The sequence below is a fragment of the Egretta garzetta genome, unplaced genomic scaffold (genome assembly GCF_000687185.1).
Source record: "Egretta garzetta isolate BGI_Z169 unplaced genomic scaffold, ASM68718v1 scaffold25, whole genome shotgun sequence".
Lineage (NCBI taxonomy): Eukaryota > Metazoa > Chordata > Aves > Pelecaniformes > Ardeidae > Egretta > Egretta garzetta.
This window is the reverse complement of record NW_009259800.1, coordinates 1,182,876-1,207,233: the sequence shown is the minus strand read 5'-3', so window position 1 is coordinate 1,207,233 and position 24,358 is coordinate 1,182,876. Positions and strand designations below refer to the sequence as shown.

At 45.6% G+C, this 24,358-nt stretch overlaps 1 protein-coding gene across 1 annotated transcript in view; it reads right to left on the bottom strand.

Annotated features, from left to right (window-relative positions):
• ULK1 (unc-51 like autophagy activating kinase 1) overlaps window positions 1–24,358 on the bottom strand; it is a 108,605-nt gene that overhangs the window by 15,615 nt on the left and 68,632 nt on the right. Inside the window, exons 13-21 of the mRNA XM_009639843.2 lie at window positions 21,366–21,416; window positions 13,944–14,032; window positions 11,701–11,866; window positions 10,361–10,421; window positions 9,928–10,017; window positions 5,500–5,625; window positions 1,582–1,733; window positions 664–747; window positions 3–69 (exon numbers count right to left, since the gene is read on the bottom strand). Coding sequence (XP_009638138.2) covers window positions 3–69; window positions 664–747; window positions 1,582–1,733; window positions 5,500–5,625; window positions 9,928–10,017; window positions 10,361–10,421; window positions 11,701–11,866; window positions 13,944–14,032; window positions 21,366–21,416 — 886 coding nt within the window. The remainder of the gene's footprint in view (window positions 1–2; window positions 70–663; window positions 748–1,581; window positions 1,734–5,499; window positions 5,626–9,927; window positions 10,018–10,360; window positions 10,422–11,700; window positions 11,867–13,943; window positions 14,033–21,365; window positions 21,417–24,358) is intronic.

Below are 24,358 nucleotides of genomic sequence, written 5' to 3'. Positions count from 1 at the left end.
CTGACAGGTTGGGAGCGCTGTGGAGCCGGGAGCCCATCCCTCGAGGAGAGTGTTCAGGCGCCGAGGAACCTGGAGGGCCCCAACACAGCAACAAAACCACATCATTTTCAGGTGCTAAGACAAAAAGCCAGCCTGATCCCAGGATCCACTGCTAAAACATCTACAGATCAAAACCTTCGGTGGATGGCTAAGAATGGCACCCTGATCAGTGCCACTATCTGCTAGGCCTGATCAGGTGTCGTCCCTACAGGAGGAAGGGACAGGCACAAGAGGGGCATGGACATGTAGCTTCCGTCCTTCACTGCAGCCCTTACAGAGAAAGGGACCCTGACTGTCAGAGTTCAGCAGCAAAGGAATTACACCATGAAGTTAGCCACTTGGCAGAGGGGGAGTTGGGCGTTTTGAGATGCTTTTCCTTCACTCAATCCATTGACTTCAAAGTCACAAATTTGAGTTTCTGTGACGCAGGGTCTGTTGGCACTGGGAGAGGCTGGCTGACGGGACGTGAATGGATCAACCCCAACTCCTACCAGCACGCAGAAATCCTGGCTGGCCAAGCGTCAAGAGAAGCCACTGAAGGACCATACCAAATTTTGGCTGCCCTGAGACTATGGTTCTGGCCTTATCCCTAAGAATAATGAAGGAAGGTAAGGACCAACGCACCGGCGACAGGAATCCGGCTTCTCACTTCTGCTCCGAGAGAAGAGGGGATAACAGTCTGGTTGGGCTGCTCTGGGATTGTTCCAACTTTGAGGGAACACAATAAAAAAAGTTTATTTGGTATGAAGTTTCCATAGGCAATAACAACACTATACATATCATCTGTTCTATAGTAAGATGCTAGTTATCTCTCCCATCTTCTCAGCCCCAGCTGTGTAGTGAAAAGATCAACAACTCCTGTAAAAGGAGGGAGAAAACCCAACTCTGTCTGGTTTTATTTTAGCCAGTTTTAGTCTGACTTTGCAGTGATACTAATTCAGAGGAATAGAATATGAATATACTGCATTTCCCCACCAGCAGAGACTAATAAATACAGGATTGGAGACACTAGGGATATAGAATAGCTAGCTACATCAGAGTCTGTTCTTTATCGAGACCAGCAAATTGCATCAGTTGCACATTGGGGTTTTTCTTATCCCTTTTCCACTTGGAATTGCTTGTTAGTGTCTGGATCAGGCTACCAGATATTCAGACTTTTCAGTTTGAACAGTGAAGTTCAAGCCCTTCCAAAGCTGATCAGAATTTTGCTCTGGCAACAAGTGGCTTACATTTTTTCTCACCCCAGTCCAAGCCAGTAAAAAGAAACTTTGCACTTAGAGAAGTCCTCTTCAGAGGGCAGCAAAATGTTTGATGCAGACATCAAAACAAAGTTTGCCTCTCCTGGGGCTAATAGGTATTTTCCTCTCCATTTTATTGAGGCCAGAACACTTGCCAAACAATCTATTGAGAAGAGCCACGGGAGAACACAACAATCTGAAATCCCTATTACCTGGCAGCTACAGCTGGGCATACCCTCCCCTCTTTATAGGAAAGAGGCACATGATTTTATTAGGGCAGCAACATGCTAAACTGACATCTTACCTTGCGGTGATGGCATAAAGGGCTTGGCACCGCCGAAGGACAGCTTTCTAGAGCTGGGCACAGATCCATGCTCTCCAGGATAAGGAGGGGAAGCACCAGTTTTAGGAAAACCAAGAGGACTTGTACTGCTAGACCTCCGGACTGTACCAGACCTTATAGGAAACAACAGCAGCACACGTGTTACTCCAGATGCCAGTGTAGCAGAGTACGGAGAACAGAATCACCAGGCACGCACACACAGGGCTACTTCCACAGAAGTGGAGCTTCACAACTGTTTATCCTGGGTCAAAATCCCACTGTTCTAGGACTACACCTAAACAGATTAAGATGATAACCCTTGTTCTCAAGAGTTTCAATGCAAATAAAATTTTGCAAAACAAAAGAACAAGATCAGTTTAGTTGTAAGAAGGAAAGTCTGCCATTTTTGTGAAGCTACTTTTAGATGCTTTCAGGTATCTACACCAATCATGAACAAGACAGAATTTCACATCTTGCCACTGTTTGTTTTAGGCAGTGTCTTCAGAACAGCCTGAGAGGGCTTTATCCAAGTGTCCCTCCTGTGCTGAGCCACTTGCTCTTTGCCAGGGCAGCCGTTTAGGTCAAAAGCTCCCTGAGTGCAGATCGTAGGACGTGGAGGTGAGCGGTGCCAAAGGCACTGCTCTGCAGCAAAGCTCTGGCTCAAATCAGAAGATACAGAGCAAAGCAGAGCAGTGTGCGGCTGTCAGATCTGAAACAGCTCAGTATTACACAGAGGAATTTCTTTTGGGGCTGGACAGTTAGAATAGCCTGGGCTCCAAACTCCTTTAAGTCCTCAAGAAGCCTCACCTTAGGGAGTTAAAATTAATTTGTACAGCCCACCCATGAAGGAACCTCAAGTATTACCCAGCTGCTAAAATGCAACAAAAGAGGAAACTAGGTTAGTGGGAAAGCGAGTACAGCCACACCGTCGCTCTGGAGAGGAATAGGATTATTGCACATTAATCATTTCTCTCAATATTTTAATGTTTTCACCACTCGTTAAGAACACACAACCTAAACTTAATTTACTGAAATGCCATTCTGCCTCTGCAGGCTTCTTCACCAAGATTCCCCTTACACTCCTCTACACGAGAAAAAAAGTCTTTTCATCAAATCCCTCATTCTACTCTCATTTGGGAAACATTTTTTCCCTAGTTAAAAGAACATCAGTCTCAGCCAGTAGGTGGTTTGCTGGACAGGAATCAATGAATACACTGAAAAAAACCCTCTGTGCTCAAGCCACTGAAAGATGCTGTCACCAAGGTATCCTGTCTCCTCCCCCCGTGACGCTGCATTAAGCTTATGTATCTGAACAGAAAGACAAAGGCACATGGGTTTCAGCAGGGCAAGCAGGGCTAGCTACGTTACCCAGGAATGGCAAAGCCATCCTGATGAAGTGTCAGTACATCTTCTCAACAACAGTACTAGGTATATGCTTTACTTTATGCCATGTTTCAGAAAAAAAAAAAAAAACATCATAAAAAAATAAAAAAAAAAAGTAGTTAAGAAAAGGCACATGGGTTTCAGCAGGGCAAGCAGGGCTAGCTACGTTACCCAGGAATGGCAAAGCCATCCTGATGAAGTGTCAGTACATCTTCTCAACAACAGTACTAGGTATATGCTTTACTTTATGCCATGTTTCAGAAAAAAAAAAAAAAAAAACATCATAAATAAATAAATAAATACAGTAGTTGAGATACGAGAGTTTGATCCACCACCACCCCCATTTTCAATGTGTTGCTACGTTTCTCAGCCAAATGAATCCAACACTATATTTACATGCTTGGGAAAAAAAGAAAAGAAATCCTTTAAAATTTTAACCTAAAACCCACTTCTCTTCAAATTGCCCTAGATTCAGAGGCCTAACGCTCATCATCTGCATGGCCCTGCAGCTAAATGAATACACAGCAAGGAAATGGACACCTGACAAGGTGAAAAGATACCCAGACCTTCAGTGGCAGAAAGCACTGCTCTCCCATGTTTTTAACTCTCCAGAATATGAGCCATCCAGAGGGCTGAATATTATCTATCAGGAACTTGCAGAAAAAAACACCAGCTGGCGGGCACTGCTGAAAGATGTGGAACGTCAAATGCCACCCCTACGAGACATGGGATAAGCAAGCACGCAGACGAGCAGGACAGGTGATGTGGCCAAAGTATGCACACATAATTACCACCTCAACGAGCAACGTATCTATCCACAAACAACCTACGTTACACAGGCATACAGCAGCCAGTCAGATGACAGTGGTCAGTTTTTCAGAAACAAGAGCATACGTCAAGGTTTGTAGTCAAATGACTTGGCAAACGTGACGAGGCGCCTGGCTGTAATGGCCTATTTGATACACCTGATGGAAAAGTGGGATCATACTAAATGCTTGATGAAGATTTCTCCCTCCATTCCTGAAGGGTGTCTCCTGAATCTGCTGATTAGAGGAAGTGATGGCGAGAGATAAATATGGCTTCCTGGGGCAGAAAAAGACCCATGACACCAGAGATTTTGAGATGCTAAAAGCAGAGCGTGAATCATCTGATTGCATCCATTCCTCGAGTTCCTCTGCAGGGACAATGCTAATCTCATCATTACACGGCGCTGACTAAAAGGAGCAAAACCTGACAATTTGATCCCCGACCGGTAGCTGCAGGCTGTGAACCTGAGCTCAGCAGCCCGTCACCAGTCTGGGGTAGGCACGGCGTGCCTGGGTACGCCTTCTCCAGAGTCTCACTTCATACGTCACACGGGTAACCAGGACTCTTTTGTGAGTTCCGACACGAACAGGGCCCACAAGTTTTGCTGTAAAAAATACAAGGCACGTAGGAAACAGGAAGGAGCTTATCACAAAACCTGCCATCCGCAAAGAAGTAAACATAAAGTAGTATTAAAGTAACACTGGCACTAAACAATCTCTCTGCTGATCCCTGATTAATACCAATGTATTGTGTCTCTGCTTCTGGGTTCACATTGAATAAGCCTTATCCTGAATCAGGCTGGCTGAAGCCCAAACTTAGGCTGACATAGGTATTACCCTACTTCCGAAAAATAAACTTTAATCCAGACACCAAAGCAACTCATCCAAAAAAAGACATGACACCTTATAGACACTTCTGTTTGAGTGCCCCTGCTGCCTGAACTTTTTAAGATCGTGTATAAGTCTCCTTCCAACCAGTCTACGACCTGGGCTGACAGTGTCAACCCAGATTTCAAACTTGTAAGAATCAGAAATTACACACGAGACGAGACAGAAGCCCTGCGTGTCTTGGAGGTACAAGGCATTACCACGGAACTGGGAAGGTCAGCTGTGCAGCTGAGGGCTGGCATCCCGGTCTTCCTGACAGCCTCCAGAAAACATGCTCTGCCTCACAGGCATAAATTGCGCATGACTTAATCAGTCCTGGCTGCATAACCACATTAATATGCAACTCGTGTAAGACACATCATCTATGGTGTGACTAGCTACAGGAACCAATTAAGGTGAAGTCAGGTAAGTTTTGCAGCCCCATCCTTTTAGTTGTTTATCTCAACTTTTTCCTTTTATAAAGGCATCTGCCAGCTGGATGGCTCTCTCTGCTTGGACACCCAACCCATAGCTGGCGTGGGAAAAGCTGTCAGACTCAAAGGGGCTCAGCCTGCACTGAAAGTTGATGGGAGCTGCCTCATACACAGACAAAATTTACACTGCGTGGTAACAAATAAATCTCAACATTGCTGCAAAAATACCCCGAAACTATGTTACCACATCACACACCACCACATCTGCTCTGTACAGCTAGAGGGAGAGCCCATCACACAATTTTTAGAGGTAGAGAACAAACTGTGAAACAGTTTGTTTCACAACCCCAAGCTGTATTACAAGAGCCCCTGCACCAACGCTGCCCCCTCCTCCCAGCCCCAGCACTTACCGGGGAGAGGCGTATTGATTGGGAGACTGAAGGTTCTGCTCGATCCGCCGGTAGTTATGAATTTGCGTTGGGACCGGAATGGGCACGGAATGTCCGTACTTGCTGCTAGAAAACTGCCCTGGCCGGCTGTTGAAAGGAGACACACAAAGAAAGCTTCTTGTAAGGTGTGGGCCTTCAGCCAGGTAATTGGAGGTTTTATCTTCGTAAAGCAACCATACACAGGGAGCATTCCCTTGGCCGCTCTTGGGTTGTGGGTTTATACTGGGAGGCAGTTCAAAGTCATATCAAAGAGAAGTGGCACCACCAATCTCCTGAAAACAGGCACCTTTCTTCCAGCACGATTCCCACCCACAGACTGAAGTTAAAACATACACCCAAGCGCACCACTCCCTCCAGGAAAATTGGAGCCCTGCTATTTCAGGCCACAACTGGCCTAGTTTCCAACAGCTCAGACCCACAGCCAAGGAGCACATCACTGAACAGGGGCTAAACATTTGTGGCTCACAAAGGACACCAGCAAAGATTTTGCTGCCAATAGCTACTTGCAATTCATGGAGAGGTGCTGCTGCAGCAATGGCATCTCCGTGAAAGCCTCAGCATGCCACGAAGAGAACACAAACTTGTGGTGTATCTCAGAGTATTTGCAAATTAACCACAGGGTGGAGAAGGCAACTGAGGAGAAAATAAATGTGGGGGACAGGAGCTAGTATCTATATACCCATCAATGCCAGCTAGGATGTCGCACACAAAATGGGATAGGCCCATTCTGCAAACTTCAGCCTTCTTTCTAGTTCCATCCAAGCAGGTTAATCAGCTCACGTCCTGGTATCTATTCCCCCAGGGTGACAATTTCCCCTGCTACTCTTAGCCTGTACAGCACACTATATACAAACCATGCTATACAAAAACCATGCAAACACCACATTTAACTAAGTAGCTGCCTAAAGTCTTTTCCCAAAGGCTCCAGAATTCTGGGATTAATTGCCATGGCAATGCTATTTACAACTGCCAACACCAATTGCAAGGATGTTGCACAATTAGAGAAAGATCTCATTGGTAATGAAGGCTTCGGCAGTCTTCCTTGTTGTCAGTCAAGGACACACACCTGGGTCTGCCCCTGCGAAGCAGGAAATATCGCTTCTTTGGGTCTAACACTCGGAGAGGAAGTGTTTTACATTAAGATGAAAGGAGATATTTAATTCAGCAAGAACATACATGCATGCACAGGGGAAGAGAGAAGAGTTTGTGACTTATTTTGGCAGTTCAGAGCATCCCATTACCAGAATATTCTTGGGAGGAAGGTCAGTAGTACTCTGTGGGTTACGGTGACAGTGTTGAACAAAGCTGACCTGCAGGAATGTGTCTGCACACTGTGCATGTGAAGACACTCCTTCATCACAAGATAATAACTGGAAGAGATCTTTCATCAAGGCTGAAAGATCAAAAAGTGATTCAGATTGCTTTATTCCTCTCTCCCTATGTCTACTAATTTTTTAACGTTCTATATATTCTTCCTTGTATGCTCTTATTTCTTCCACCAAGAGAACAAACTCTTAATCTGATGTTTGTCTCTACAAGGTTGTATGGAAGCCTTGATTCTCCATTGACACACAATACCATAAAGGCATTCAACGTTTCTGATTGCTCAGTGGAAAGGTGAGGATTTGACATTTCTGCCTTCCATCAGTGTAAGACATGGTGTCGGACAAATATAAAGCGAACGGAGCTTTAACCAAGAAATCCGAGTGTTAATGTCAAACTTTGTACATGGCCTGACTTTCAACATCCATTTCAAATGCTGTCTTTTCCATCCAGTTAAAACCCTTTGGAGGAAAAGAAGTTCTCAGGTGAAAGGATCCTCACCCTCTCCAGGAGCTATATCAAGTCCTTATAGGAGCCAGGTTTCTCCACAAAGGTGCAAGTTGAAGAAGAAAGCATCCAAGTAAGCTGACATACACTAAACCTGCTAATTGGCCTCAAGCCTTAAAGAATACAATTGACCATGAATCTGCGAAGACCAAGAGATAAAGCAGGGACAGGGAGTTTAATTACTTGACAGTAATTAAATCTCTTTGAAAATGGTATTAAATCCATTGCTGTGGGATACATCCAAGAATTACCTTTCGTTACAGTTACTACACATTTTCAACAAGGAAGTGTTTTAAAAAAAAAAAAGGAAAAAGGAAAAAAAAAAAAAGATGAACTGTTAGCATATTTTAACGCTGCCTAGTCCTTATACTCAATTAACAACAAGGAGAACTGCTCTAGAATGCACCGTGATATCCAGAGGAAAACTCACTGCTGGCCACTCTAAAATAGCCTTTGCTTTCTGTCCTAGTTGGACTGCATCCAGCATTGCTTGCTAGCAAAAAAAAAAAAGGAAAAAGGAAAAAAAAAAAAGATGAACTGTTAGCATATTTTAACGCTGCCTAGTCCTTATACTCAATTAACAACAAGGAGAACTGCTCTAGAATGCACCGTGATATCCAGAGGAAAACTCACTGCTGGCCACTCTAAAATAGCCTTTGCTTTCTGTCCTAGTTGGACTGCATCCAGCATTGCTTGCTAGCCTAGAGCCACACACGAACGGGGGAACTGCTGCTTGCAAGTGAGCAAAGATGGAGAGAAAACGAGGAGTCCTCTGCGCCAGTGAAGCCACATGCTGAACCAAGGGGCCTCATGGCATCTGCAGCAAAGGGCACTGAACCCCACGTTAACAGCAAGGGCACACCTGGGCAGCACCGGATCAAAGCACTTGCAAGGGACAGATCAAAGATCATGCTTTACACTCTGGATTTGGAGGGACTGCTCCAATCTTTCATTATTTGTGTCTTAGTCCCCATCCTGGACAGGGTATGAAGTAACTTTTCAGTATTTCTTCTAAGCTGATAGAAAAATGGGAAGTAGCACTAGAGGGTTTGGCATCTGCTCCACAGAAGCTGCTGGGAATGGGTAAGAAAGACGGCGAGAGCAGAAACATGTTTAGATCACAGCTGCTGGCATCGACTTGCCACCTTGGAATCCAGTAGAATACGATGAGGCCAGTTTGGTGAATACAGAGGTGAACAGTGAAAAGCAGGCAGCATTTGCAGTCAGCTTCCATGAATTTCCACTCACTGCTGTCCAGAAACAAGGCCAAATCCTTTAATAAAGACTGATCCCCAGAATGCAAAGGAACCAGTTAAGGAATAAGCTGTTAAAAAGCTTAGCAGGCGATGGCATAAGAAGCCTCATGCAATTAAATGCCATACTGTGGTACGTGCTTGCCAATTAATCTGATCACGTCAGCAAGGCTTTGAGCTATATTCTTCTCCTTTAAATTTGTATGCTTTGGGGCTATGTTTTGTCATTTTCTGGGCTCCGTTTATGCAATGAGCCTGTTCAACACATAGCCTGGGACTACATTTTCTTCTTAAGAAAGATTTTAGGGTCATCCATCTCCCAGTGTGAAATCCCCTTCAACTGCCCTCTCCCAACAGGTGACACATTGACAGAATAGAAGATGAAAGCTGTCCCGCTTCCCCAGTAGGCAAGAATGAGATGGAAGGCAATACCACCACCTCCCTGCAAACTAAGCACGTACCCTAAAACTTCAAGCTCTAGAATCAGAGGGATCACCTTCCACAGACCATTAACGTCTTCTGAACAGAAATGCGTCTGGACCCACTGGTGGTGCTGGGCAGCCCGTGCTGTTGTGTGTGGGCAGCCATCACCTATGACATTTCTGAAGGCCAAAGTTGAGCTTATAGCAACTTGTTTAGTTGGAACTAAACCTGTGACCATGCCTGTTTGCACTGGTTACTCCTACTCCTGCATCCTCCAACAGTAAACAAGGCCCATGTAGCAGCATTACTCCATACAGATGTAGCGCAAGGAGCTTTTTGGATCTTCAAGCACATTACAAACAACTAAGTAGGCCCGAATCTGTCCTTCAACAGCAACGGGAGATGAGCAACACCCCTTCACATTTGCTCTGTAATTCAAGTCCATCGTAATTTCAGCCTTGGCTGAAGTGCTGTGCTCTAATTCACTGTGTGAATTTAGAAATGAGGGTCTTTAGCTGGCATACTCACTGCCTCTGCCGCCTGAGCCCAGAGGGGATCAGCAGCACATACATGCCAGTGGAGTACATTTACTTTCTGCTTGAGAATAATCCCTGCACCCCCAGGGAACAGAGTTAATTCCAGCTCTACTGCATTCTCTCCTAGCCCCTCCTGAGGGCCAGAGGAGGGAGGGACAGGCTCTGTAGTTGGGACTGATCAGTGCCCAAGGCTGGGGAGTTTCTTGTGGGTGTTTCTTGTTACCCTTTAATTAAAGCAGAGATGTGGATCTTGCCCAGCACACCACCATTTGTAAGATCCCCTCCTGGAAGTCAATGGGTGTTCAATTAATCAATGTTGGTAGTCACCACCGAACAGTCTTTCTTACCTGGACGGGCTAGGAGAACTGCTGTACGGGGGCGAAGGAGATGGTGTCCTTCCCTGGCTTTCCAAGCCTGCTGAAGTCACCAGAGAACTCCTGAAGAATGACAGAAAGAACCCAGCTGTTAGAGCCTGGAAACCAACCCTGATCCCCCCCCACAAAGCATAGCAAGAGCGCTGAGTCTGCCCAGCACCCTCTGCTGAATCTCGTCGTAGGAGCCCTGGGGACTTTCATGTTGCCCCACATACACTCTGGTAATTCAGGTGCCACATATGCTGATGATCAAACTGAAAATGGTCAGAAACAGGCAGGTGACAGTTATCCCTGAAACAAAAGTTAACTCAGCAACATCTTCCCTCCCATTCACCAGTACCCAAAAGTCCCTAATGCACAGTACGCTCCAGTGGCTACACTATTTCAGTTGCCTTGGTGGACTTACCCGCTGTACATCAGGCTGTCTTGGATTGGTTTCCCTCCTGCAGCCTCAGCAGCTAAATCACCTGAGGAACAAGAGGAGCAGAAACAGATTAATTCAGGATAATTTTCTTAAAAATCTTTATATATTCAGAGAAACTGAGATTTTGGGTAGAATTTCCTGCTCCTCCAAGACCTGCCGAGTTGCTTCTCAACTCAGCGTTTTGCAAAATACATGAAGCTGATGTGGATGCTGCTGATCCTTATACCCCGAAGTTTTGGAAAATTTAGGCTGAAAGGAAGTCCTTTTGGAAGGGGGCCAAAGCCTGACAGAATCATTTGGGGCAAGAGCTATATGCCCACTTGGTGCAAGCAGTTAGCTGCTGTGTAAAAAGACAGCAGTCTATGTTGCACGTAGGGCTTTGAAACATCCGTGTCCTAGGTGGCAAAAATCCAGGGCAGCCAAATGAGCTGGCAGCTGGACACACAACACAGGGGTGTTTGTGCCTTTGCCAAAACATTTGAACACAGGAAACTTGACTAGCACAAGACAAGTGTATACTGGTCCCATCGCTGTTCCAGGAAAAATACAAGCAACGCTGAGCTCTTCCTTATCATAAGGATTGCACAGCAGAGACCTTTCACAGATTCCAGTTCTACCCCTCCATATTGCCGTTTTAATACAAGTAGTACAACTGTGAAAGGAGGAATCACGGCATTTATCACCAAGTCCCAACTCAGCAAAGCAGCATACACATGGGCAAGGTTGAACAATACCCTTCTGCTGGTTAAGCAAGGACTCGTTCATGGACATACTTAGGCATGTGGCTGAACTGGGGCCCCGGCCGCTACGTATGTATATATTTTCAAGCAATTCCTATCAAAGTATAAACACATGGAGGTGCTAAAATGAAATTCAAAATGTTTGAAGAAATAGCCAACATCTTTTAGTTTTTCTCAGGGACTTTTTCACATGTAAAATCCAGCTTGCTAGCTGAAAGCCTGTCTTGGACTGTGATGGTGAGTGAAACTGAAGACAGGATGACATGGGAACAGCTTCTGTGAGACAAAAACACTGCTCTGTGAGCCTACTTATCTTCTTTTCCAGTTGGATTTCCAAGTTCAATCTCTTATCGAGGTCCCCAAGTAATCTTTACTCTCAAATCCTGTCTTTGAAGGTAATTACAAAATATTCCGTGAAACTAGCCAGTGAGACAAATGTCTCTTCCAGCTTGAGAACAAAAGCATTCCTGTCATTCAGCCAAAACAGACAGGTTTAATCACTGTTTCAACTTTCTAGTAACAACCCTTAATATCTACATCCCTCTTCGCTTAGAACGCCTGCATTTCCAGAAACCACCTTACTTGAGAACTGTGCTGGGACCATAACGAAGTCATCTGTGTCACAGGACGAATTCTTACTGCTGCTTCCAGCAGAGTCCTTTGATCCATGCAGAAAGCCGGGGGAATCCTGGGTAGGAGATGCCAGCGCCTTCTCCTGCAGCTGCTGCTGCATCTCTCCAAGGGACTGCTAAGTCAAGAAGAAAACAAACACTGGCTTCAGCACAGCTACTTCATCATTCTGCTTGATCCTTTAAACTGAGCTGTACAAGGCTACAAACAACATTTTGCTGATAAACCAGGGCTGATAGTTTGCCAGAAGCAGCTGTGTAGGAACAGCCTTTTATGTCCATGTCAGAACAGCGCATCTTCTGTTACACAAAACATCCTGCCCGCATGTCTGATGCTCCCCAGATAACAAAAATTCACTTGAGGTATTGTATCCCTCTACTAAGGCTTTCTGGATCAACCATGCATTTTCTACCTACTCAATTTAGTATGGCTGTGAAACAGAGAAGAGCTTTCAGAGACAGTTGTGGTTGTTCTTTTGGGTTATGTTCTTTTGCTTTGTTCTTAAACATTAAACATCTGGTCTATACTCAGGCTTTTGCAGTCAGCAGCACTTGGGAACATGTACGTAAGTGTCCCCGCACTTTCAGGACAACCCTGTTCTGCTGTATTGCTGATAGGGAGTTAAAGAAAGGCCTGAAGGACGCCAAGCATTCAATAGATGAACACCTCACAGAACATCAGAAGTAGGACAGACCCAAAAAAGTCCCATTTTTCCACTTTCTTCAGCCAAATGATGAATAGACCCACAATCCTCATGCTTTGCAGACAGATGGAAGAGGCAGGATGGTTTAAGAAAGCTTTAATACAGCTGAACTGTCCATGGAGTAGATCACAATTGTCATCCTAATGCATTTTTAGGCTGAGAAAGACTTGAATCAGCTTTCACTTGGGCTCTATTAAGACCCTGTTCACCCTCCGAAGGCTCTCCTGCTGTACCAGCGGGGACTCACTCTCGCTGTACATGCAGTACTTAGAAGCAGAAGGAATTTTCCAGCTCTCAAAGCTGCCTCTTTTCCACCCAACCTGGTAGCTTGGCCTTGCAGCCATGGTGTTTTTCACATGCTGAGCCAGCATAACTCCATCAACAAAACCTCAAAATGCAGAGAGTAGGACCAGTGCAGTACCCTTCTAACATGGGACCCTCTCCTGGTCTGGCAGTGAGTCTGTACCATCCCTGAGCTTCCCAAACCAGGAAAGCTCAGGGGACAGAGCCTTGTTTTCACACCATCTACCCATTCCTGGAGCCTTACAGTTGGGAGGGCCTCAGCAAACAGCCCCCTGCTTGGGGCTGCAGTGGGGGAAGCTCTCGGGGATGCAGTTATGTGACGTTCAGAGGAGAAGCAGACCTCTCCTTTCTGTCCAGCCCACATCATGAGAACCTACATTAACCTCAGATAGTGTATCTTGGCCTTTCCCACACCAGGCTGAGATGCCTTGGCCCAGGGAAACTCAAGAGAACAAAGCAAAACAGCAGTAATGCCAGGGAGGAAAAAATTCAATCCTTCTCTCTTCCCCTACCCATCACACCACCAGCATTCCTGAGTTCAAAGTCAAAAGGCAGCTTTCACCAAGAGCCTCTGAAAACAAGCTTTCAGTTCAGTGAGCTGGAGGAATGTCAGTTCACCGGCCAGTTAATATTCTGCCTCCAGAAAAGTTTTCATCATTTCAGGTAACCAGAGAGAAAACCCGTCAGTTCAGATCATTTCTCACAAGACCACCGGGCTGTGGCAGGTCTGGTCTGAGCACACAGCTTTGCTGAGTGTCCCTCTGTGGTGCCTGGGAATCACCTTACAAGGAAGGGTGGATATGCTGTCAAGCTTCAGAGACTTTGCGTGAGAACAGAGAACTTGCAACCGAGTAAGCAGGGCTATACCCTGAATTAGTGACTGGTTTTTGGTTCCAAGGAGGTTTCCATCTCTGCCACGACAAGCTCGTGTCATTAATGCCAGCTTCTTTCACAAAGGTTTTTCATACAACAGGCAATGGCAAATTGAAATATCTCTCGTGGAGAGAAAGCTGACCTTCAGGATCCAAGCTCTAAACAGACTGGAAAAGAAAGACGCTGAACCAAACCCAGGCAGAACTGAGGTGTTCAGCGACTTGCACCAGAAGACAGCAAAAGCAGACACCTTGTTTCAGAGAAACAAGCAAAGAGACCATTAACACAAGCAGTGCGTCCTCTGAGCTGTACTTACAGGAGGCGATGCCAGATGGGAAGTCGAAGAGCTGCTGGAGGAACTACCAGAGCCTGAACTGGGATAAGAAGGCATTGGCACGGAAGCAGCTGGAAACAGCAAAAGACAAAAAAAAAGAAGTTGTTAAACTAAGGTAAATCAATAATATAAGGTCTTTTTCATCTTTTCCCATCAGGCTTATCTCATGCACCATCATGTATCTCACGTATCAGATGTGGCCAGTTAAATGAGAACAAAAGAAAAAATTAGCATTCTTCTCAGTTATCCTATTCTATTCAGTTTCCTCCGTGCACAGTTACAACTCTCGGGGTGGAAGGTCTCAGGACAGCTGACCTACACAGGTAGCAAGATCTTTTCTGCCCTAAAAAGCCTCCAAAGGATCTTTGCAAATGAAGGGAAAGATAAACAGAAAAGTGGACTTGAGTTACTCCTGTCAGGGGCAGAGGTTAGAAGCTAGACCATAGCCTTACAGTTTCTTCTTCATCAGACCTTGTGGCTTAGCATACATACATCAAATGTTGGGAGGTCTATGCTAGATTAAATTTACACAAGCCTACTCAAGCCCTTGGAGATCCCAAGCCACATGCTATAACCCCCTCTCCCACAAATTAATCATTCCACAAGGATATAGTTCATTGCTTCCTATACCTCAACACGTTCTCCCTCACTTCTGTAAGTTAAAGGGGGTTTGCTTATTTAATCTCTTTGTACAGAAATTGTTCCACAGCACAGGCTATTCTTGCAGCCCTTCCTTTTATGTTTTATTGTTCAGTACCAGAACTGCCCATTTTATTCACTGCATTGTTGAACTGGCTTTTGTAACTCTCACAGCCACGTAAAGCTCAGTGAAAGGACCAGTTAGCATTGACCTTCAGGCAGAGAAAATGATTAAGGCATCACAGGAGAAAAGAATATTTAACTCCAATGACTTATGCAAGTGAGGTTCAGTAAATAACTTCGAAGAGCTCAGCTCAGCTGAGGAGGGAGACGAGGCAAAGGTAACACTGGCTCTTTAACAGGCTTTGAAGTATTTAGTGGTTCACATTCTCCAGTCCACCCGCACAAGACTGAACAGTGCAGAAGAGTCCCAACATCCCCACTTCAAGGCAGCTTGAAGTCAGATTTTACTCTGCAACCATTTTGGTATTTGAATGACTTAAGACAGAGATCAGAGACAATGCTTAAGCGAGGAGAGGTTTGCTTCTCTTCCACTGTGCTGGCAGAGAATTAGCGCCTTATATCAGATTTCTGCCTTTACAGGATCTGTGCTAATGACTCCACACTTAATACAAGGAAGGTTAATAACACCAACAAGAAGAATGCTCTGTTTGAAGTAAAACTCCCTCTGTCGTTAATCACATTGGATACTACAAAGTACTTACTCTATTCAATGGGCTAGAAAAATAAAAGTACATCTCTCTGCAATTAACTGTTGAAAGTGTTCTAATGATAAAAGAATGGGAAAATATGCTTTTAGAAGTCTTTCCATGTAGCCTATCAAAGAAGGTTAAAGGATGACTGGACCAGTGTCTCCTAGCACAATGAGAGCAATCACTCAGATGCTGAATTCCTCAGTCCGACAGAGATGTAACAAGATCCAACAACAGGAAAATGAAGCCAAAGTAGCGTAGACTTAAAATACACGTTTTAACATCAGTAATCAACCACTGTAACAGTTTAACCAGGGTCACCGTGATCTCCTCCACCCTTTGCTAACATTAACAAAACCCAAATATTTTTCTAAAGAGGTTAAGTTATACTGCAAATAGAGATTGGTTCCGCAGGGTCCCGGGGCTGGAGCAAGAGGAAGCCCTATCGGGGCGCCCACCTGGGGCCGGGGCGCAGGCAGACGCCTCTCCTGCCTGCGGGGGACCACGCTGGCAGCGCTCACTCTGCCGGCACATTGAGGGTTAGGTCCGTAACGGAATCAATCTTTCTAAAGTTTTGCGAGAGGCTGCTTTTTAGCCTCTGCATCTATTCTACGCTTGATTTTGTACCCTTGATGGACCATGCTGTTAGAAGGCACCGCCCCGGCTCTGGCAAAGGAACAGGGACTGGGGTACCCTGATGATGGGTATTGGGGAGGTCGGTCAGGGGCTTGGCATGGAGAGCTACATTGCCCACACCCCGCAGGCTCTTCCAGCACAGCTGGTTCCACTCCCCACACTCAGGGAACAGACACAGAGGTCTGAGAACCTGGCTGTCAAATGGGGAGCCCTGTCCTGCCTGTACCACGCTGCCTTTGATCTCTGCGATCTTCCCACACAGCAATCCCTACTACCTTCCTTATCCATTTAATACCAGCAATCTGAGAGGGGAGGGGGGAAAAAAAAAAAAACAAACAAACCTCCCCATCTTTTTCCTGCCGTTACAGGACAATTCACCCTCATACAGACAGCCCTTCCGATTATGGAAAGGCGCTTTTAAGGAAAGGCAAGTGATTTCTGAACTGTATCCACACGGGGCTGCCACAAGACTTACATCACCATTCATTTTTCCTGGAATTAGTATTTTTGTTAGAGTCCTTTTGGTTCTCTCTCAAGGTCCCCCTCCACTCTGTTTTGGTTCTATGTTTATTATTGATTTAAACCTGGCTGGAATTGAGACTTTTCTATTTTTGTCTATTTGCTTTGGACAGCTTTCCATTAATCTAGGAAGGAAGACAAGCAGGCCAGCTTTGCCACTATCATCTGAAACCCAAGTTAAAATTCAGTCTGCAGGAAGCACACCTTTAGATACAGCCTCTGTTAATGATGATTCTTATTTAACACCCTGTAAACTCCCCAACTTCATGCTGTAACATCCAACTCAAAAGGTCCTGACACTAAAACCAGACCTTCACGCGTGCAGAACCACAAGGTTTGGCTCTGACAAACCCTCTCTGACCACCGTATCGCTGCTGGTGCATTTTTTAGCAACAGCTTGAAAGCCAGACGCTTGCTTCCATCTCCTCCACACACCCAGGCACTCCCAGTTTAAAATTAAAAAGGGTGCAAACACTTGGCTCATCATGTTTTCAGCACAAGTCTGAATGCAGGGAATGTTAACATGAATTGTAGGCCCCCACCCAAATCCAGAAATTGCTGGATTGTAATTGTAATGTAAATAAGTCTGTTTTCCTAATTGTCCTCTCCAACTTGTTCCAGCAACAAAACAGTCATCCTGTACCTTGCGTAACCAACACCAACTGGTTTCAAAATGGGAGAGCTGGGAGCCATAAAGGCAAGCTTCTGCTCCAGCTGCGTGGATCCTGGTACTGGATCCTACACCTGCAAAAATCACTGATGACAAATCAACCTGCCAGGAGCTTGGTTGTCCTAAAATCATCTGAGCCTCAAGCTTTACAGAAAATCTTTATTTGGAATCTGAGTTTTACACACATGGGAGAGATGCATTTTTGTGATTATCTGGATTCAATCAAAACCAGACATCAAAAATTTACTTAATTGCAGTCTCTGACAAGACAATAGTTTGAGTGCAAGAATTGAAGGGGCTTGCCCAAAGAATAAGCTGGTTTTTAGAGTTAAAAAATTTGCACCACTAAAATCTTTAATATGCAGAAGTTGTGGTGACTTTTTGCTAGTTTTTACCTAAGTATTTTATGTACAATAAGATTACAGAGATGGTAAAAGTCCAGTTAAGCCCGACAGATATCCAGACACTGAACCACCCGTACGCTGCTGAACAACTACCCCTCACGTTTCATGCTGTCTTAACTCAGCGTAAAGGAGGTACCAGCTTACCATTCATTAAAGGCAGGAGCAAAAAAACCTCCAAAATACTCTGCACGGGTACCAATTACAATGTGTTTACTGAGAGAAGACTTGCACAAGCATCTAATTATGCCTTCTTGTGTATTATTACTGTAACAGGCTGCCCCATACCATATGCTGATCAGACCTGGCTTCAGACCTGCCTACAGACAGACGACATTCTGACTAGACACAGTATTTTAAAGACTTTATTAATAATTTTTAACACATCTAATGTACATGCTTAGTCACAGGTACAAAACCCACAATATAAAATATAAATAAACAAACAAAAAAATAAAGTACACATTTTGGTTAGCAAAGCCCAAGGCCCTGATGCCACTCTCCAGGCTAAAGCCGGTGGCAAACAGAGCTTTGCAATACACCCTGGGTGGCAGCAGACTTAGGTCCTTGCTTCACTAAAGGAGTGAGACGAGAGAACCACCATCCCTCAAAACCGCAGTGGAAAGGATGAGCTTGTCAGAAATGTCGTATTTAAAGATTTTTAACAGAAATGTTGATTTTGATGAAGTGGCTTGAAAAAGATGGAAGTTTATTCAAACAAAGGGGACCCCTCCCACCTGAGTAACTTCAAAGTTATCCAACAAATTATCCACAGTTGAGGATTCCCCAATTTTCTGGAATTCCAAAAATTATATTAAAAAAATTCCTTGAGATGGTGTACTAACACATATCCACACAGAGTGAGCCACCAACGGTTCTCACTTTATTTTTAATTGTTTTGTGACCAGATCTGGACCAGCCTTGACATGGTTCAGGGGCTGGGGTGACATTCTCAGCTCTGCACACTGGTGGCAGCTCTCCTGTTCTGCCCTTGCCACCCGAGGGCAGATTTGCCTGCAGGGGTACGGAGACCACCACGCTCTGTTCAGACTCTAAAATGTTCTCGTATGGAAAGGAAGCGTCCAACCTTAAAATTGGTTTGGGACCTAAATGGATGCATGGTTGTCTGCATCTGCAATGCAGGTGCATCTGAACTGGAAGGTCCTTTAGGCAAAGGCTGCACACTGGGTGCCTGAGCTTAGCTGAGGTCTCCGTGCGTTCATCACGCAACAGCTACTACTCCAAAACACAGATGCTGATACAGATCATCCAACAAACTCTCCTAAGAAAAACCTGCACACTCAAATGTGAATGACTTAGTCCTGCTTCCAGTGAAGTCAGTTCCTCCCTCCAGTTCTCCACTTGCAGGCCTGAGGAGACTAATTCAGCCTGAGCATGACCATCACTATTCAGATGCAGCCATACCTCTTCTCCTCTTTGATACTTCCTACACTCATGCTGCTGAGCCACATGTTGAGATGAAGTAGCACAATAAGCTTTTGGACTCATCTTAGTTCTGCACACAAAGCCAGGGGAGCTGGCCCCTGAGCAACTGCAACCTTGCCACATCATCTACTTCAGTTACAACTGTGCAAACATTGAGCATGCTACCATGTTAAGGAGCATTCCATATGTCTTGGGTGAGTTTTTCCTATTGAGATCGCCATAATTCAGACCTTTGCTGACGTACTGTCTCTTCTCTCACCTATTCAGAAATCTAAAGGATGGAGCCAGACTCTTTGCAGTGGTGTCCAGCAACAGGACAAGGAGCAATGGGTACAGACTGAGACATAAGAGGTTCCAGTTGAATATGAAAAACTTCTTTACTTTGAGGGTGATGGAGCACTGGAACAGGCTGCCCAGGGGGGTTGTGGAGTCTCCTTCTCTGGAGATATTCAAAGCCTGCCTGGATGAAGTCCTGTGTAACATGCTCTAGGAGAACCTGCTTTAGCAGGGGGTTGGACTAGATGATCTCCCGAGGTCCCTTCCAACCCTTGCCATTCTGTAATTCTGATTCCCACATGCAGCCTTTCTTGTCCAGGCTCTTCACTGCACTTCCCAGAGGCTTTCATCCATCACTGCCATCTGGCAGCAGCAGAGACCTCCACAGCAGACTACAAGAACCATCTTCCCTGCTAGCAGACTTCAAGTACAAAAACTTGAAGACCTCCAGATATTTCTCCCCTCACGTTTTCCAAATCAGTAGTGGTCTCTCCTGCCTGGAGAGGACTCCAGGCTGTGGACATGTGCCCAGAGGTGAGGACCAGCAGGGCAGCAGAGAGGTCTGGTCTTTGTATAGTCCTTACCTGCCTGTAAAGGTGCCCTTTTTATCGGGCCTTGACCCCACACCATTAGCTTTGGTGCAGCTGGGGGCAAAGGCTGAGCTACAGTCCCCTGCTCATGATGGTGCCTCTGGTTTCCGCACACCAAGTGTGCAGGAGTTGGAAACTGAGGCCAAATCAGGAGAACCCTCTCCTGTTTGCAGGGGGTTTTTTGTTCCCCTGGCCAATGGAGCAAGGGAACCGCTGGAGGTAAGAGATGAGTTGGTGGGCATGCAAGAACGTCCCAAGGGAGTGCTCCTCTGCCCATAGGGGGATCAGACTTTGAAGGGCTTTTCCCACACAGCAGTGGAATAGCAGGTGCTGAGAGCTGAGCTGGCTTAGGAGCAGTCCTGCGCAGACAGAGTCCTCTCCTGCCTGCAGAGCGGTCCTGTCTTACAGGACTCACCCCACATCTTGCTGGTGCAGATGGTGATAGGGGCCTGGCTGGCTTGCAAGCTCCCCTAAACCAGAAGCGTCTTTTCTTGCCCGCAGGACGGTCACCTAAGTACACAGTTAAAATCTGTATCAGGAACAACTGAGAAGTCCTGCTCTGGAACCAGGAAAGCAAGAGACGGTCAGGAGTGACGTGGACACCAGAGAAGGGGTGTCCACCCACGGCATACATCCAAGAGGGGCTCCGTCTTGAGAAAGCATTGGACATGCTTCGTCCGAAACTTCCAGCCCTTGCATTGGGCACCCTAAATCAGTCACCAGTGAAGATTCTTGGCTTTCTCATTTACTCAGGAGATTAAAGGCTCAGGATGATCCTTCCAAAAGACAACAACCATACACAGTTCCACTATACCAAGTCTCTTGGCCAGCAGACTATTATATCCCATACACTAGAAGCAATTCTGAATTTTTTCCACTGAAAACGAACCTCTGAATCATAGTGCATGTGGTTGGAAATTTTCAAAAATTTTCAATCAAAAGAGGAAAGAACAAACTTTCAATGGAAATCTGTCTTGGTTTTGGCCAGTTTTCACCGAGCACCCAAATTTAACCCTTCTAAAACAAGACTTATCAAGAATTTGGAGGTAAATGCTGAAACATGAAGATTTGGTCACTGGAGCCTGCCATCTGGCACAGCCAACCTAAGGTACCACGTGGCAAGCAGGGACAAGAGTGCCAGTTTCCACCATTCACTAGCCTGAATTGTCCTACAGATGTGGATGAAAAGCAAGATCAGGCTGCGTAATCCTGTTTACCTACAGGCATCCCTCCCGGCCAAGCACTTCATACAAAGCAGCTGAATATATTGCAAAGCTAAATTTACTTCTACTTTAGGTTTCTAAATAGCCCCCTAATCATCCCTTTGAAGATAACTTGGCAAAATTAAATACATTTTGATGACAAAACCTGGACATGACACAGTAACAAATGCTGAATCCCTGCCTAAATAACTAAGAAAACATAAAGCAGTCTTTCTCCTTCCTTTTGAACTAGCAGCAAAGGCAGTCATGTCATGGTTCAAAGAGAGTTATAATCAAAAATGCAACACTTACATTTTTTCATAGAGGCACTTGCATCCAAGAACGGGTGATGGAAAAATTCATCTGAAAAAAACCAAGAACAATGACTCAGTGAAAGGAAATGACTGTAAGAAGTTTACCAAGCAGTTAAAGCATAGCAAGTTACAGTATTTTAAAGTAACTTTTCCATGCAATCTAGTCAACCATGGAAGCTGACTGACTGCGGTTGCATATAGTAGTGGTCAAGAATGCAGAACCTACTCACAAAAAACAAAGGACAGGAATTTATTTGGATCCAGGGATTGCTATGTAAGTATGAAAAAAACAAACCCCAAAAGTGGCTCCTCTGCTACCAGCCACCTCTGCAAAAACAGCTGGGGGGGCAGAGAAGGGAAATCAGCTGGGGCAATTAGATGAATGAAGAATGGGAAATAAAAAAAAAAAAAACCATTGCCAAAAGCATGGCCAAAGGACACGAGGATTTGTATCTTGGGACTCACCACCAGTACTAACAGATTTTTCCTTCCCCACAGGGCACTAAAGAACTTCATAAGGTTTTGCTGCAAGCTACAACCCTGGGCTGCCAGGGAGACTATGCTAAGTTAATTGTTAATGGTTCTCTGTCTTGCAACAGCTCTTGCACTTGTAGGAAGGGGAATCAGTTACAGAGGGCCAGATAGCATGACTATGTCAAGACCTGGCACAGCCACCTCTGTGCATGTGCATCAAAAGCTCCCGTCAGCAAGAAGGGAGAAATCCTAAGCTGCAAAGTAGCACTAAAAAACAAAGTCCCTGGCTGCTCAGGATGGCAAGTCACCCTAATTGTAGGGACCCAGGGGAGCTACATTTATCACACTGCACTGCCACTCATTCCACAGAAGAGGGATGATGGACAGAGGGATTTCCACTGAATGATCTTTCATTGCACACAGACCCGAACCCATTACACACTGAAGGCAGAACCACATTTTCTAAAAGGCCACCACAGAACTACAGCCCAGATTTCCCTTCTTTTCATACCAGACACAACTGCTGCTTTCTTCATTCATTACATGAGGATATTCTACAGATCCGGGCCAAGAAAAGCTTCCATCCTGGCTTGCTGGAGACCTTCTACACGTTTGCCTGTTCTCACAAGTAGCCACCCCTCCTGACTCCTCCATCTCTGATCCACTGCAGCTCTATGCAGAGTCGTCTCCCATCACAATCGGCAGCGCAGCCTTTCAGGAGCCTTAGTCATGGACCAGCACTGGTTATTTGGCTGGCTGCAGGCAGTTCAACTTGTTTTCCCAGCATGGATTTCCTGTTGCAACACCCAAGGTTTACAAACTTCTGCTTTCTGTAAACAGCTCCTCTTTGGCCAGTGAGCTTTCCAGAAAGTAGCAACTGGGGTTTTTTGTTTGTCTGCTTTTTAAACTTAAACAATCTCTCTCTCCCCACTAGCCCCCTCCTTGCCACTGCCACACCAGGGTCCTGCAGCCAGAGTGCACTGGTCTGGAGCTCAGGACAACAAAGTGATGGAAATCTCTGGTGGGGAAAGCTGGAATCTCACTGATTACATCTGCTGTGGATGGAGAACATCCCTATCCTGCCGGGAGCTGCTCGACTGCTGGAGTTTCCTGCTTCTTCTTCAGCCTGCTCCTCTAGAGGGTACCATCCCTCAGCTGAGCTGGTGGAAATGACCATGTCTTTCGCTCCCCCCCTAACTGCTTATTAGTTGTGCTTGCAAAGCAAAATTTAACAACCCTGCTTGTAATCATCAGCAGGGAACTTGCAACTTGAAACCCTCCTGGCTTTCCTCTAGATAATCTTGAGATTGCAAAGTTCCTGGTAGAGCAGCTGAGACACACAACAAGTAAACACAGTTTCAAGCTTATGCGTTGCTGTTGTGTGGCTCAACTAAACTCTGGGGGAGCTCCACGGAGGGCACTGCACCCATCCCCAGGTGGACTACAGAGGGCCTCAGGGAACCAGGGCAGCAGGACACCCCACTCCTCTGGGGAGGGTGGCTCAGGAATCACCCCCGACCCAGCAGTACACACTAATCCTCACCCTACAGAGAGCAGGAGGGTAAAGGAACAGTGAACAAAGCCACCGACCATCAGCCAAAGTAGACCTTTTATAAATAGTGTAGGTGAAGGGAGCAGCCTACGGTTAGTTTGCCTGTAGGAAGACAAAGCACCTTTGTGCTAGGAGCCATCTAAGGTAAGGGGGAGATCTGCCTTGGATAGGATCTGGAGCTGTGGGACATCAACAGTTTGTGCACAGCTGGCCACAGACAGCAGCTGATAACATGACAGTAGCTGGGCACAGGGAAGTGCTCTCATTTCAGTATTGCTGCTGTTTTGGCAAGTGGCATCATCTGGAGGTCTCCTGAGCTGACACTCTAAGGAAAGGAAGAAGGGTCCATTCGGTAGGTGTAGGTCAGAGAGTCTCCGAGCCCTCAGGAACATTGAGGACTGACAACTGAGCACAAGCAGATGGCAGGGAAAGGAGAAAAGTTGGGTCACAAGCAGGGCGGAAGCTCAGATGCTTCGGCAGAGTCGGAGGAGAGGAGGCAGAGGTGGAGGAGACCAAAAATACAAGTGGATGCCGAGGAGGTGTATTAGTCTAAATAAATCATGGCTCTGGTACTTGCTTTCCTCTCAATTGACAGAAGACATTAGAATATGGCATGGGATGCCACACAGCCATCAAGATCCACCTTCTGTAAAGCACAAGGAATATCTCACATATAGGCTTCTGTAGAGAACATATTCACAAACCCTCCCTGAGAAACAATGAAATCTTACAAGGACATGACAACTTGCAGAGAAAAGGATCCTGCATGTGATTAAGGGCAGGCAACAATCTCAGTGCAGCAAGATGTGCTGTAACTGTCGTCCTGAGTAAAATCAAAGGGTATTATCTCAAATTTCCAAGTGTTAGACACTGACTCATGCAGTCTACTCCCATGGGGTACAAAAACAGCTTATGGGGGGCTAAAAAGGTTTACCAGACTCAATTTCTGTTACAGCAGGGAAAGA